The sequence below is a fragment of the Trichoderma virens genome, assembly GCF_000170995.1.
Source record: "Trichoderma virens Gv29-8 chromosome Unknown TRIVIscaffold_72, whole genome shotgun sequence".
Classification (NCBI taxonomy): Eukaryota; Fungi; Ascomycota; class Sordariomycetes; order Hypocreales; family Hypocreaceae; genus Trichoderma; species Trichoderma virens.
The window spans coordinates 12,905-28,252 of NW_014013677.1; the positions used below are offsets into that span (position 1 = coordinate 12,905).

Genomic DNA, 15,348 nt, shown 5'->3' on the forward strand with positions numbered 1-15,348 from the left:
TTATATTTATTTTATTTATAAGTATTTTGTTAAGTTAGAATATATTTTAAATAAATATTAGAATTTTATTTTTAAATAGTTTAGTAATATTAAGGATGTTTTTTATAATAATGTTTTTTTTATTATTTATTTAAAAAGCTTTAGGGTTAGTAATAGAAGTATTAATATCTTTAGATAATCTGGGTATAGTAGCTTCTTTTATTTAAAAGATAGGTAATATCTTTTTAAATAAGAGTTGTTAATATATAACGTTTTAATCCCTATTTTTAATATAGGGTAAAGGTTTTTAAGGTAATAAGCCTAGGTTATAGGTTTATATTAGTAGAGAGAATAGGGAGTAGTTTTTAAGCGGTTATAATTATAAGTGTATAAAAGTAGAATAGAAAGTATAATTTATATTTAGTTTTAATACTTTATTAACAACTAGCTATTTAAACTATCTGAATAATCGTAATGAAATAAACTTATATATTTAGTTATCTATTTTAAATTACGTATAGATTATAGTGTTTTTGGCTTATAATAGATTACAGTGGTAATTTATTATAGATGTTATATATAAGCGATCCCTTTGTAATTGGTTGGTCGGTCTGAGACTTATTCTGGGGTATGTATCTTCCCGGCCTTAAGAGGTTGGGTCGTAACAGAAACCTAGAATATGACAATAGAATTGAATACCTAGTTCGATGGGAAGGGTACGGACCCGCCTACGACACTTGGGAACCTGTTGAAAGTTTTAACTCTTAGGAACTGATAAAACAGTTTTATTAAAACTTTGGATTACATTGCTAAAAACCGCATTTTAATTAATTACGTTAACCCCGCCGGAAGACTGTATGTTAATAACCGCCTTTAACTCAGCCCGTTCTATCTTATCTAACTCATCTAAAGAACGAGCACCCCTGCGGAGCATCCGCTCTCTGCGAATGTTAATCTGCTTACGCTGCTCTTGCAGCCTAGCCAGCTGCGTAAACTTTTCATTTATCTGTTAAGTCAATAATATTACTTACTGCTGTTGTTATAATAGTTTTTGTTCTGTCTGATGCTCTTTAGCGTCTATACGCTCCTTTTCAGTAGCTAAACGTTGCGCTGCGAAATTAGTATAAAAAACACCAGTAAAAAAAAAAAAAATAGAAAATCACTTACTATTAGCCAACGAAATCCCATTTCTATCGTAAGTACGACTACGACGCATACACTCTTTATACCTCTTATAACCAGGCGCCATTTTGTAAGGTAACTTATTAGTTTTGCAATATGAGTAAGGCATAACGAGGAATCCAATGGTCTTAATTACGAGCACCGCCGCTTTACGATTCTTCGAAGATTTTTTAATAGTAGGAGACTGCTGACTTTGCTTAGCAACACCGCGAGGCATCGTTAGGAATAAGAAAGGAGACTTACCTAAGAACCAACACAGGGGCCTAACGTACTATATATAGGCCTTAAGGGCAAGACCAACGAGAAAGGGACATCGTGTTACGACCCAAACAGAAGTACATACCCTCCGGGTAAAATACAGAAGGAACAACCAATCAGGATCAGGGATTCTGGAGCTCACTCCAGTACATACAACCTAGGAAGTAAGCCTCAACACCAAGGTTACAGGCTCACCCAGTACAAAAGGACATCACAATATAAGCCCAAAAGAACGACTAAATATATAAGTTCACTTCATCACAATCATTTAGATAGTTTAGATAGCCAGTCGTTAATAAAGTATTAAGACTGAATATAAATTTTACCTTTTATTTTACTTTTATGCATTTATAATTATAACTGCTTAAAAGCTACTCCCTGTCCTTTCTGCTAATATAAACCTATGACCTAGGTTTATTACTTTGGGAACCTTTACCCTATATTAGGAATAGGGATTAGGACGTTATAATTAGTATAAAAGTATAGAATAAGTAGGAAAAAGATTATAAATTAAAAAGATTAGGCTAACGGTTACTTTATATAACTAACTTTAAAAATAAAGCTAATAGGAGGGAGTATTATATTATAACTTAACCTCTTAAGGCTGGAAAATATATACCCTAAAATAAATCTTAGACTAATTAACTAATTATAAAGAGATTGCTTATATATAACACCTATAATAGATTACTACTGTAATCTATTATAATTTAAAAATACTATAATCTATATATAATTTAAAAAAGGCAACTGAATATATAAGTTTATTTTATTATAATTATTTAAATAGTTTAAATAGTTAGTCGTTAATAAAGTATTAAGACTGAATATAAGTTATACTTTCTATTTTACTTTTATATATTTATAATTACCACCGCTTAAAAGTTACTCTCTGTTTTCTTTGCTAATATAAACCTACGACCTAGGCTTATTACCTTGGGAACCCTTACCCTATACTAGGAATAGGGATCGGGACGTTATATTATCCTATAGTTAAACCTAGCTTCCTGTATATACAAAATAGAACCAATAATTAAGTTCATGGTTAGAGTTGTATTCCCTTTAAGTATCTCTTTGTTGAAAAAAAAAAATTTGCGGCATATTAAGGCGGTTGATTGATTAAGAATATCTATTAAGGTGAGGGGTTAAGCTAACTCCCGACGTCATATTTTTCCCAAGTTTATAGCCAACGCCTCACTCTAATTAAGTTATTAACGACTAATCTTAATTACTTTCGGAGTCTTTCAACAATATGAGTCCAACGACGCCACATTCCAGCAATATTGCCAATAGCAATTTTGGCAATAATGTTAATATCAATTAAAGAGTCATTCACAACTACGCGCCCCCCCGACGGACCCGTGCTTAGCAGACTTACGAGTCACCGATCCCCGCGATGACAAAACGCATATTGAAGAAACTAAAGGCAACCTACTAAGGGACTCGTACTGCTGGATCCTCAACCATGCCAACTTTAAGATATGGCGTAACGATCCGCAGTGTCGGCTACTCTAGATTAAAGGGTACCCTGGCAAGGGAAAGACTATGCTGCTGTACGGTATTATTGATAAGCTAGAGGCGCTGCGCCTGGGCGGCTCTGTAGGGGCCGCCGCCAAGCCCATTTAGTTTATGTCAGCCAGTAGCACATGAAAGCTCAAATACCCCTCTTTGTTCGATTTGTCTTGCAAGTCATTCATTCGTTGCTGTTGATTACCGCCATTTGGTTTTTATGTCACGTCCATCGGTGGTTATACTCATATCCCTTGGTTACTGATTCCTATGCTTTTGTTGCTGATATCACGATACTACGATTAGCTTGGCTTCTTATCCACTCAACTGGGCCTTAGAACCTGCCCCTAGGACCGTTTCAAATATGGTGGAGATCCTCCAAGGCCCAGAGAATTGGCATAACTGGATCAAGTCCATGTCCTGGGTTGGTTATACTATCTGGGATTTGGTTGATCCCTCCAAAGAGCAGAAGTCAACGCCGTTGCCGCCGCCAGCAATTCCAACCTACAAGGATGTCAATTCCGGGGCAGTAGACACAAATGATCTAACTGTAACCGAAATACTCAGGCTAAACGTGTTACATGCCGAGTACTTGGTTAAACTTGAGAGATATGAGGACCAGCAGGAAGACCTTGCCACGTTGAGACGGGAAATTGCCAACAGTGTCGGAGGGTATGGGTACTTGATTGCTGGCGAATATGATCTCGCCAATCAACTAGCCATACTTAGCAACAAACTGAAACCTAGTGACGAGGCGTATAGGCAAATGATATCGGACCGATATTACGCTGCTTTGAGGGCACCGGTCAAGTCAACCCTGTGGGATTGGTACCTCCAATGGCTCATAGCCTATAAGACGGCTAAGGGCCTGGGTCTCCCCAATACAAACGATCTTTGTGCTACTCGCCTCGTCTTACGGGCCTTGGCGTCCATCTACTCGACACTCTCCGACGACTATGAAATCCTGATGGAAGACTTGGCCCAGTCGGACGAGCCTGGCTGGTACAAAGGCCTGCCTGAACCCCTTATTATTTGTAAGACCCTCGCAAGCCGGGGCGACTGCAAAATATTTAGGAAAATCAATCGCTCTGCAAACGTCCTATATGAGTCACAGAGGGCTGGGCCCCGCCCCCCTCGAAAGGCCCTGATTCTTCAACAGCGCCGTAAGCCTTCTGAACGCACTGAGTTCGACGAACTGGCTTATCGTAATGAAGTTGCGAAGCTATATGATTATCACCTGTCGCTAGGCATCGACGGGCATAAGCTGGACGACTATCTCAAGAGCTGGCGAAAAATGATTACAGAAGCTCGGCGCCTTGGCTATCCACCAATATCAAACCATTCGTTGGTTTTCTATTTTCTAGAAAAGGTGTCCCCAATTTATAGGGAATTTGCTTGTTATTGGAAGAATAAGAAGTTCGACAAAAAGACCGAGGAAGGACCAGAGGATTCGCCTGATCCTATTGCGCTTAGTGAGATGTTTGAGCGATGTTTCAAGAGAAAAGTGCTTGGTCAAATCGATACTCTCTTTGGATTTGGCCCAAGATCATATGACTTCAAGCTATACCAACCACGGGGAGGCAAGAAGTCGAAGCCTCCCAAACCAGTCAAGGCGGCTAAACCAACTGGCTCGCCCAAGTCACCTTGCCTTTGCGGCATGCAGCACTTCTACACGCAATGTTTTTACTTAGTCGACGAAATAAGGCCTATCCACTGGATGCCGTACACCGATGTGGCATCTAAGGTGTTTAAGCAATTGAAAAATCCCTATATAAGGGCCAAGGTAGTCAAGGTCATGGAGAAGAGGGGGGTAACAATGAACAAGGTACCTCTTGAGGCTGCTCCAGGGCTGCGGATAATTCAATCTGATTGCAGTCAGAGTACAAATAAGCTCAATCCAATTCAATCAGAGATACTCAATTAATTGATAGTTTCAATTATTCTTAAAATTTAGGGGATATGTAATGAAAGGCTTATTTTAATTATTTCCTGTGATCATACCCTAAAGTAAAGAAACTGTTTTAATCAGCATTTCTAAAAAGGAATAGTATAATTAGCTTATAACACTACATTGTCACGATTGCAATTACTAGCTTAGGGATAAGTTTCTAAGCACGTGATGTTTATGTGATTTGTGATACAGTACAATATTCTCCTAATGTGTTATTCTAATAACTTTGTAATGGAGGGTTGAAGGGGCGTTTGAAATATATAGTATCTGGTTTAGAATTTAGTAGGGTAGAACTGTGTCGCCACTGTTATATTGCAAGTCAGTTGCTAAGATAATGGCGACGATAACCGCAACTAGGCGCCGGAAATGGCACTTTATCCAAAAACGGACGGAACTCTTAGGCTATAAGACGGTACATGATGATGAGAGAGGATTAGCACTGTACCAGCCACAGTTTCGCAAAGTGGTCTGTGCGGAGAAAAACTTTGCATTAACAGAAGCGGACACTCATTTCGGTCGCCACTGATACATATACTATGTAGGTGCTCACGTATACCACTGGTGACGAAATCAATGCTATAATTAAAACAGTAAAACCACGTAACATCAATTCCTAGGACAATCGAAGCTATGGTGAAGCTAATGCCCAAGTCATCTCACATCTCACTTAACTTGATCACAACAGCCGTGACTTTGCTCGCAACTAGAGCACATGTAGAGAGCTGCAATAACCTGCTGTGCTTTGTATAATATTTTTCACTTGCCATATCGCATCTCCAGCCTTATTTAGACTCTCTCTTGAAATGATGACATACAATTCTCGGTAGTTGATAAATACGAGACCATCGTCATCACGGACAGCATCACCGCCTCAATCCATCCGCTCCCTTGCACCCGATGCCGCAATACCCGCTCCAGGACAAAGAAACAAGGCCAGCAACTCATCACGAACTCGGTAATTCCACTCAGCTCTCACCACGCATCCGCATCTCGGCCCGTTGGCCAAACGGAACAAAGCGAAGCCCCCAGTCAGGACCGAGAAATCTAACCCCCGACAGCCGCCAGCTACCCCGATGCCGAGCTTTCCCCAGATTCGGGGCGAATAGCGGCGGTCCATGTGAATCATAGCTGGCGGCTGAGCATGACAATTGAGGAAAAAAACTGGATTGTAGCTACTAGGCAATCTTCTGGAATTCGATATTGGTGGATCCCACCGCCGGTTCATCACAAGATGAAAAAAACAAATCTGGTACCTAGGCTTGGATCGGTCGGCAACCAGTGCATCATCTGACTAGGGGGCGGAAATGGCGAACAAAACCGTTAGTCAGGAAAATTCTTTTGCCTCAACTACGACTCGGAGTTTAAATACAGCAGCCCGGCAACCGGATTCTTGACGAGAAAAAAAGAGGTCAATTCATTCAACCCAATCTCATTGCTTCCCTTGATCCTAGCAAAGATCCCTCGGCACAGAACTTCCGACGAACCGCTACTGCATACATCTGGGGCACCCACTAACTCATTCGCTGTGGTGCTGGTGGCTTCTATAAAACAGACGTCATAACTAGCATTACTGTCCGAATCCCGAAAAGGCTATGCGCATTGCAATTTGATACTGAAATTAACATCTCCGGTACTATAAAGGACAACTTCACCCTTTTTTTAACCTCAATTGAAATTGTTTTTGGGGGGCCCTTTTGGAAATAAAGATTTTGCATTGTTTCTTCGTCTCATTGAAGACTCCTGTCATGATGGCAACAACAACAGCCAGGGCCGCAGACGGCCAACTTGGAGTAATAACTGAAAAACCGCCACAACCTCGAGGAGACAACGACGACAACAACGGCGGCAGCAGCAGCAGCAGTAGCAGCAGCAGCATTAATAACGACAATCCAAACACTGCCGATACTCCATGCTCCTCAAAGTCAAGACCTTGCAAGAACAGCCGCGGCTGGCGCAAAATCGTCCGCAACTTTACTCCATCGTAAGTCTCACATATACCCTCCAACACCCTCAAAGAGAGACCATCCAGCTCGGCCTCAACTAACACAATGGCTTCAAAAGATGGTTCGCCGTAAACATGGGAACGGGCATCGTCTCCATTCTCCTCTTCAACCTCCCCTGGAACGGATATTGGCTGCACATCATCTCGTACATCTTCTTCAGCTTGAACATCCTGCTCTTCACCATCTTCTTCATCATCTCGCTGTTGCGGTATACGCTGTATCCTGAGATTTGGGTTGCCATGATTTCACATCCGGCGCAGTCTTTGTTCCTGGGGTGCTTCCCCATGGGATTTGCAAGTAAGTACATATTCTCTCATCTCTCCTCTTCTCCCAACGCCTCCATACTCAGCAACACCAAAAAAAAAAAAAATACTAACCCAAACCCGCCAGCCATCATCAACATGATGATCTTCGCCTGCTCCCACTGGGGCCCCTGGCTCATCTACCTCGCCTGGGCATTCTGGTGGATCGACGTCCTCATCTCAATGGCAACCTGCATCTCCATGCCCTTCATCGTCATGCACCGCCACCGCCCCGGCCTCGACAAGACAACCGCAACCCTCCTCCTCCCCATCGTCCCGGCCGTCGTCGCCGCTGCCACCGGCGGCATCGTCGCCGACGCCCTGCCCTCCGCCAGCCACGCCTACGCCACCCTCGTCGTCTCCTACGTCCTCTGGGGCATCGGCCAGGCCCTCTCCGGCTGCGTCATCGCCCTGTACTTCCACCGCCTGACCATCCACTCCCTGCCCCCGCGCGAAGTCATCGTCTCCGTCTTCCTCCCCATAGGACCCCTCGGCCAGGGCGGCTTCGGCATCCAGCAGCTGGGCAAGGTCGCCCTCAAGGTGATTCCCAAGACGGAAATGTTCCACGTTGCCGGCGTCGATCCCACGCGGGGCGCCGAGTTCCTCTACTTCCTCGGCGTCTTCTTCGGCATCGTCATGTGGGGGTTCGGCCTCGCCTGGGTCTGCTTCGCCCTCATCAGCCTGAGGACCACGCGCAATTTCCCCTTCAACATGGGCTGGTGGGGATTCACTTTCCCGCTGGGCGTGTGGGGGACTTGCTCCAATGCCTTGTGGCAGAATTTGGGCAGCGAGTTTTTTAAATACGCAACCATGGTGAGTTGCCTCTCTCTATCTCTCTCTGCGTGTCCTATCATATGAAAATGTCCTTCTAACTCGGTGAAACTAGATCATAACTCTTTCTGTCGTCCTTCTCTGGATCCTCGTCGCTTTGAGGACCTTGCACCTCGTTGCCACTGGCGAAATGTTCTTTGCCCCGTGCCTCAAAGATCTCCGCGAGAAAGAAGAACCTGCCACCGACAGTGACGCTGCGTGAGCAACGGTATAAATTTGGAATTCTTCTTTTTTAAAATTTATCATCATTATTAGGGCGCGGGCCAAAATATGCATCATTGGAGTACAAAATCGGAGCATTTTTCAACAAAGCCTTCTTCCAGTATCATTATTGCTGTAATAAGTACATATTTAACATGAACAAAAGGCGTATGGGTTTGGTTATGGAACAACATGGCGGGCGGCAAGGCGGCATCAGGCGATGCATAGATTTACAATTACCCTAGATTAATATGCAAAAATGCACTTTGTTATAATATCACAAGTGCTGCTTCAAGACAAAAGATATTCATCAACATGCTTCTTACAACGCTTACTGAGCTATCTATCCTCTCTTCTAGTCTAACAAGGGTTCCTTTGATATTCTCTCCAATATGTAATAGTACATTTTGTCCGCTTTACCTAAGCCATCTGGCATACGCCCAGCGAATCCTCTCTAGGGCCTTTGACTGAATATGCACCCCCTTGACATTCGCTAGGTCGTCCAGATCCTCCAAAAACTCCTTCTGAATGTTATCCGGCATCAGTTTGTTCGCCAGGCTACGAAGCACGTGAACCTCGCACAACAAAAGGCCGTGGTCTTTGTAGGACAGGACGTTGTTCTCTGTCGGCCTCGCCTCAGATAGGATGCGGTCAATGTTTCGCAGGATGCGGATGGCCTTGCCAGAGGCTTTGCTATGGCGCCGTCCAGATCGGCCACCAAAGATGCCGCGGAGGTACTGGAAGACACCAATCGATACAAAGACGCCAGGAGTCAGTCCTACAAAACCAAAAACCAGCTCTTGGCTCTTGAGGAGCGAATCAATGCCCGTCATGGCCACTTCGAGGTCAACCTTTGTCTTCTGAACTTGGATCAAGAGAGACCGGACAAGATCACCCCGAACAGCACCGACAAAGGGACTTCTCAAGTCTTGCTCATACGCTCGCAGGACTGGGGTCACATCACCTTCGGCCACTTTGGATCGGATGTCTGCAATTTGAGCCTCGGTGATGGATGAACCGCCAACGGCAAAATGGGGCTTGTCCGTGGCAAAGTCAACAACCATTCGCTCCAGGCTCTCCCGGTCGGCCTTGAGGCTGTCTCTGCTCATAATGGCGATTTCACTCGTCTCGTCGTGCCGAATAGTCTTGATAACCTTTTCGGTTGGCTCAACAACCCAGTTAAGCCAGAAGTCCCGCAACGTACTTCCAAAACCTGTGATCCATTCAATAATATCTGCTTTGCGGTTGACCAAGATCTTGAGAATGGTGGTAGAGGAGGTGATGCCGATGAGAGCAGGGAGCCAGTATCGAATAATGGCCGGCGGTCGGCCGTTTTCATTGGCAAGAGTTTGCATGGCGTTGATATGCTGGGGTAGCGTCTTGTCAATGATCTGAACCAGTCGGCGGGCCAGTGTGCTCGGTCGATAGGGAGTCATCTCTTCGACATGCACAGATAGCTCAGCATCTTCTTCGACGCCGGCAAATACTTTTTCCTCAAAGTCATGAATATTGACTTCTAGCCTGGACGCCTCCTTGAGAACCATGTCCATCAATGCTACGCTGCGCTCAACAACGCCTTTGAGATCTTCATGATCTTGCGCCTCGGCTCTCTCCTCGTCGTGCCCTAACTGAAGACCTTCATCCATGAGCACTCCGAGACCGCTGGCTGTCATTTCCCTCAGCTTTCGCAGATGCGCCAGTTTGCGCCTAGCCTCAGCTCGACTTAGAGCAACGGGGGACAGCACTTTTCGCTGTATATTGGCAAATGAGTGCTCCCGAATGCTGTCTCGAACAACACCGTAGAACCTGCTCCATGGCTGCGATATGGTGGATCGTGTAGACTCGACAAGCTCGGCCGAGGCCTCTGCTGCGGACAGAGAGCGTAACCGTGACCGGCTGGCCTGGTATATTTCGTGCGACCAAGCCCACAGCCGCAAAGGGGATGTTTGTATCGTGTATACGCTGCTATAACTGTAGGAGCTCAAGACTCCGTCCCAATACCACATATCATCGCTCAGCGGAATGATGCGATCCACCAGCGTGTTGAGAATCGCTCCATAGACCTGAACCGTCGCTTTGGAGACCAAGAGCCACTCGATTTCGTTCTCATACGGCGTCTTACTTTGTGCATAAGCCCCGCCTGCGGTGCCCTCGACTCGATCCGCTATCGCAGGAATGCCTGATTCGTCGAGGAGAAGTTTTACACGTTCAAGAGAGAGGAGAGGCTGCGCGGACGAGGTGGTGCTCAGCGAACGAACGATGCGCAGCAGATGGTCGAGGTGCGGGACGTCCAGCGCCTCTGTGACGGCAAAGGGGTGTCCAACTTCCGAAACCCCATCTTCAGACGTCTCTTCGGACAGGACAGGGAGACGGTCGAGGTAGGCATCTAGTCGACGCACTTGGCTGTTGCAGAAATTAGCAGAGTCGGCATGCCGATGGCAGTAGCTCTACACTGTAGAAACTATTGGAAGGGGGGGGGGGGGGGCAAACTCACTCGGCCACCAGCGACATGGTTTAAAATTGTATGAGCCGATGAAACGATCAGTCAAGCGAACGGTCCGGGCTGTCTCGACCAGGGCTAGGTTAGGTTAACCTTGCTGAATCTGCATCGATCTGGGCTGGAGCTGGACCAGGCTGCGGGTGGAGTCGAATCCGGAGGTGCTTGGACGATAGTCACACCATCACACCACAGACAGCGTCCGGAAATTCAGCTGGCCGAGAGTAAACAGTGGGCGTGGCTGGTATTATCGATCCATCCGCGTTTTGCTGCTCTGCGAGAGGAGGAGAGGAGAGGAGGAGGTGGTTTCTGCGTGGGGCAGTTTGTGCCCGATTTTTCCTGAGCTCCAGAATATGGAATTCCGCGATTGATTGTTGGATGGCTCGTACTCGGAGCGACAACGAACAGCTCACGCTATATAGAAATAGGGGGAAATGATGAAGCTAATGTCGAGATCTTGAGATGATGGAGCGTCGGAGGAGAGAGAATGGCTGAGTAGAGTTGCCTATAGCAATTACTGTACAGGTACCTATATTTTACTGTCTTCTTGAAAGCCGCAATTGGCTGTGATGTCACTTGCGTCACTTGTATGCTTAAAGCTGATAGGCGCTATAGTGTGCTGGACCGCTGAGTGGTGGCCACCAGCAATTACTGGACTGCAACCACTGTCAAGTAACAAGCAAGGGCCCTTGATGAGATCATAGACAGCTTCAGCCGTCAACACCAAAAATCAAGGCCCAGAAACCGAAATACTACCTCTACTTAGCAGGCAATAGGTACCTGGTAGGCATTTGACAACGATACTCGTACAGTACCTACCACCTACCTAGTGATATCCAGCGTCAGGCTATTCTGCATGGAGCCCCTTTGTAGATCTGCCCCATCCAATTACCAGGTATCCCATAAAAAAGCTGCCCAAAGTGGTGTATGGCGCTCGCGTAGCCCTGCCTCTGCAGTACTCATACAGTATCAAAAAGCTACACGCGTAAAGTACCAGACTCCATTTTCTTGAAGAATTGAGAATGCCGCAAACTGTCTCAAAGGATGCCGAGCGGCGGCCGCTGCTGCACGCACATGTAAGCGGTCAGACCGAAGACAAAATAGGGTCAGCGAAGCATGCAGATCAGATCAGAGTGCAGATAGAGCTAAGCTGAGTTTGTATGCGCTCGTACAAGTATGTGCAAGAAGGAAAAGTGTGGTGTGTGTGTCGTCTATGTTAGCGAGAACGAAAGGATCAAAGTACACAATCGCCCAAATTTCAAAGGTCGTCTTACCCGATGCGAATACGAATGCGGCCCATGCAGGAACAAACCCTCCCGTTACGGCCTATCATAGCCCATCGACGCCCAACCACAGCCTATCACGCCGCTGCAATTGCGCAAGGCTGCGCGGGCCGTGGGTGGCTCCGATTCGATTCGCATTCGATACGCATCCCCAGAGAACGGAAACTCTTGTTCCCTGTGGGCTCATTACTTGGGTCCATTTTTCTTTCTTTTTGGCCACCAAATCCATCTCCTGACTAGCCGTCAGCACGGCCAATGAAAGTCTTCACGTCTTGGAACCAGCGATAAAAATCTCCCGTCTCGCCCCCACTGACAGTCCCCTAATACGCTTGTCCATCCTCAAGCTCATCTCCTTATCTACACCAGTCTCCTCTCCTTTGTTCTGGGAGTTTTCCCTTCTTTTCCATCCCCTCAGCAAGCCTGGAAGGAATCTGAACAGCATCTCTCCAATTTGGGCCGCAATCATGGACGTGGCGTAAGTGAGCCGCGCTGCAAATTGGCCCGCCAATTTTACTAACCCGCAATCTCTATACAGGAGCGCGACTTTCACCGCGTTGAACCAAACGCAGGGCTACTTCAACGTCCTCGAAGAAGTTGGCAAATACAATGTTCACCTGAACTACTTTGAGCGCCTCTGGGCTGTACGTTTTGATCCTCTGCTTTTCTTTTCTTCTCTACCCCGAAACCGAGAATAAAGACTAACTCAATGCTCTCCAGGCTTGGTACCTCTTCATGCAGAATGACACTCTGGCAACCGGCATCCTCAGCTTCGTCATGCACGAGGTCATCTACTTCGGCCGCTGCATTCCCTTCATGATCATGGACAAGATCCCCTACTTCCACAAATACAAGATTCAGTCTCAGAAGATCCCTACCCTCAAGGAACAATGGGACTGCGCCTCCATCGTCCTCATCAGCCACTTCACCGCCGAACTGCCTCAGATCTGGTTCTTCCACCCCGTCGCCACCTACTTCGGCATGGACTACGGTGTTCCATTCCCCTCGCTCTTCACCATGGCCTGGCAGATCGCCATCCTCTTCGTCTTCGAGGACACCTGGCACTACTGGTTCCACCGCGCTCTTCACTACGGTCCTCTCTACAGGAGCATCCACAAGATGCACCACCTGTACTCTGCTCCCTTTGGCTTGGCTGCTGAGTATGCTTCGCCCATTGAGACCGCTCTGCTCGGAATTGGTGTTGTTGGATCTCCCGTCGTTCTCCTTGCCATCACTGGCGAGCTTCACCTGCTCACCATGTATGTCTGGATCACCCTCCGTCTTCTCCAGGCCATCGACGCCCACAGTGGCTACGACTTCCCTTGGAGCTTGCGCCACTTCCTGCCTGTCTGGGCCGGTGCCGACCACCACGACATGCACCACGAGAAGTTCATTGGCAACTACGCTTCCAGCTTCCGCTGGTGGGACTACATGCTCGACACTGAGGCCGGTGCCGAGGCCCACAAGAGACGCCGTGAGAAGAAGTTGGCCCAGCTCAAGGCCAAGAAGGCTCAGTAAACAGCTTTGGTTCGCCCGCCTTGTTTGAACCACACTACATGGGGATGATACATTTTTTCAAACCGACAATGAAAAGGAGGCACGATTTGAGAAATACACACACTTGATGAGATGAGAAAAAAACAGAAGGATTAGATTAATAGTCAGCTATGGCCTAGCTGCGGCAGCCTCCGACATGGCAATGGCATCAACCGGCGTTGGGGGGGAGTGGCGTGAGCATGACCTTCTTTAATGTTTTGTATATATACGAACTTTGCGAACACCCTAGACATATACTTTATACAGCTCAACGTCAGTTCCATGGTTAACATTAAGCCTTTTTTTTCTGGCCTTGTGAATGATCTTCAGCCACACAGATGCAACACTACCTACCTAATAGTTAATTTACACGTACCTTAATAAAACATGCTAGTGACCCACCCACCCCTCATTATGTAAGCGAATTGGAGCTTCGTCGGAATATTTTCTTGCAATAAATTTCGCAGCCCTGGATCCATCGCTCTTTTGCTTCCCCAATGCTACCAACAGCTCCGCGCTGTTCATACAGAGCAAGGCGTGGCGGATATGGGAATGTGAAAGCGATCAGCCGTCGAGACTTCAAGTGACTCGACCATTGGCCTTTGATTCAAGGTCATAACTATCGCATCCAAGAACATCCTCACCACGCCAAATCCGCTTCTTTGATGGATATACAACCAAATTGCTTTGGCTTCTTCTCTTCTCCCGCTAAAGAGACGAATCAATGCACAGCTACAGCAACAAACAATTCGAGCATTAACCGTTTTCGTATTCATGCTACCATTACCTGCCCTGACAGCCACCGCGATACTAGCTCTGGCAACTGAGACGTTTCTCCATACGTTTTTCGGTACTCGTTCAGGGCAAAGAACAAGCTCGCGATTCCGATTAAGCCGGAGCGTCATTTGCCATCCTCTTGCCGAAAGGCGGGAGGTGCATAGTTGAGGCTTGACTTTGTGGATCCAACATTATTTCCCCAGATGAAAGCCCGTGTAAAATATAAACAAACCCATGGTGCGCCGTTGCGATAGATTTTAAAATGCCCTTCCCTTGTGCTTGGTGAATTCTCCCTTTCTTGGAAAAAAGCCTGCGATGTGCTATTCGTATTCAAACTCGTGCGTTTGTCCAGCCGCGCTCACTTCAACACCGTATGCGCGCCACGAGCAGCCAGGAACTGCTCTGCAGAGCTCTGGGGCAGTGTTCTGATCAAACCAAACACTTCCTTGTTGTGATACCGCAGTCGAGTCTTGGGGTCCAGGTAGGGCGCTGGAAGGCCCGTGATATCGCAGTAGTGCTTCGAGTGAGCTAATGAAGGAGCCGACTCGATATTTGTGTACGTCGCGTTTGGGGCCGACACCGCTCCCGCTCCCGCTCCTCCCACAGGCGGCTTCAACGTCTTCTCCAGCACGAGCTTCGACAGACTACGCGAAGCCTGCGCAAGATTTGGCGGCGGGTTTCCACTGTTGCTTGTGGCAGGCGTCGAGGTGCCGCTGGTCGAGAGGCCGTCGTCGGCGGCTGGGGTCGCATCGCCGCTGACGTCTTGTGGTGTCGCAAGGGCAGAAGCCTCTCGTTTCGACGCGTCGCCTACAATGGCCTTGAGGTTCTTGTTTCGTCGCTGGTTGGGCTTCCAATTGGGGTTGCGGAAGTTCTTGTGGATGGAGTGGATGTCGAGCTGTTCGAGCAGCTGGATATGCGCGAGCTGCGCTTCTGTTGGAGCGGCCATGGCGAGATGAGACGTGGTATATAATCCAGAGAGAAGACAATATACAAAGAAATTGAGAATGCAGTATTTGGGATGCTCGTTGGGAGAGATTATTGA

At 46.9% G+C, this 15,348-nt stretch overlaps 6 protein-coding genes across 6 annotated transcripts; 3 read left to right on the forward strand and 3 right to left on the reverse strand.

Moving 5' to 3' along the window:
• Positions 1 to 1,018: 1,018 nt before the first annotated feature.
• TRIVIDRAFT_152685 (uncharacterized protein) lies at positions 1,019 to 1,378 on the reverse strand (the record flags this gene model as incomplete). The annotated part of the gene is made up of 2 exons (XM_014100020.1): positions 1,019 to 1,089; positions 1,147 to 1,378. 2 exons carry the CDS (start codon positions 1,376 to 1,378, stop codon positions 1,019 to 1,021), a joined length of 303 nt encoding a protein of 100 aa, XP_013955495.1.
• A 1,914-nt stretch (positions 1,379 to 3,292) lies between these two features.
• Positions 3,293 to 4,852, forward strand: TRIVIDRAFT_223073 (uncharacterized protein; the record flags this gene model as incomplete). Its single annotated transcript, XM_014100021.1, has 1 exon — positions 3,293 to 4,852. The coding sequence occupies one exon, from the start codon at positions 3,293 to 3,295 to the stop codon at positions 4,850 to 4,852; it is 1,560 nt and encodes a 519-aa protein (XP_013955496.1).
• A 1,775-nt stretch (positions 4,853 to 6,627) lies between these two features.
• Positions 6,628 to 8,217, forward strand: TRIVIDRAFT_192197 (uncharacterized protein; the record flags this gene model as incomplete). The annotated part of the gene is made up of 5 exons (XM_014100022.1): positions 6,628 to 6,669; positions 6,802 to 6,860; positions 6,941 to 7,179; positions 7,273 to 7,997; positions 8,071 to 8,217. The coding sequence occupies 5 exons, from the start codon at positions 6,628 to 6,630 to the stop codon at positions 8,215 to 8,217; spliced, it is 1,212 nt and encodes a 403-aa protein (XP_013955497.1).
• Positions 8,218 to 8,525: 308 nt separating this feature from the next.
• On the reverse strand, positions 8,526 to 11,174 carry TRIVIDRAFT_91101 (uncharacterized protein; the record flags this gene model as incomplete). Its single annotated transcript, XM_014100023.1, has 2 exons — positions 8,526 to 10,619; positions 10,711 to 11,174. The coding sequence occupies 2 exons, from the start codon at positions 10,725 to 10,727 to the stop codon at positions 8,633 to 8,635; spliced, it is 2,004 nt and encodes a 667-aa protein (XP_013955498.1).
• Positions 11,175 to 12,336: 1,162 nt separating this feature from the next.
• TRIVIDRAFT_91098 (uncharacterized protein) lies at positions 12,337 to 13,820 on the forward strand (the record flags this gene model as incomplete). The annotated part of the gene is made up of 3 exons (XM_014100024.1): positions 12,337 to 12,471; positions 12,532 to 12,637; positions 12,714 to 13,820. The coding sequence occupies 3 exons, from the start codon at positions 12,461 to 12,463 to the stop codon at positions 13,509 to 13,511; spliced, it is 915 nt and encodes a 304-aa protein (XP_013955499.1).
• An 844-nt stretch (positions 13,821 to 14,664) lies between these two features.
• On the reverse strand, positions 14,665 to 15,252 carry TRIVIDRAFT_51996 (uncharacterized protein; the record flags this gene model as incomplete). Its single annotated transcript, XM_014100025.1, has 1 exon — positions 14,665 to 15,252. One exon carries the CDS (start codon positions 15,250 to 15,252, stop codon positions 14,665 to 14,667), a length of 588 nt encoding a protein of 195 aa, XP_013955500.1.
• Positions 15,253 to 15,348: the final 96 nt, after the last annotated feature.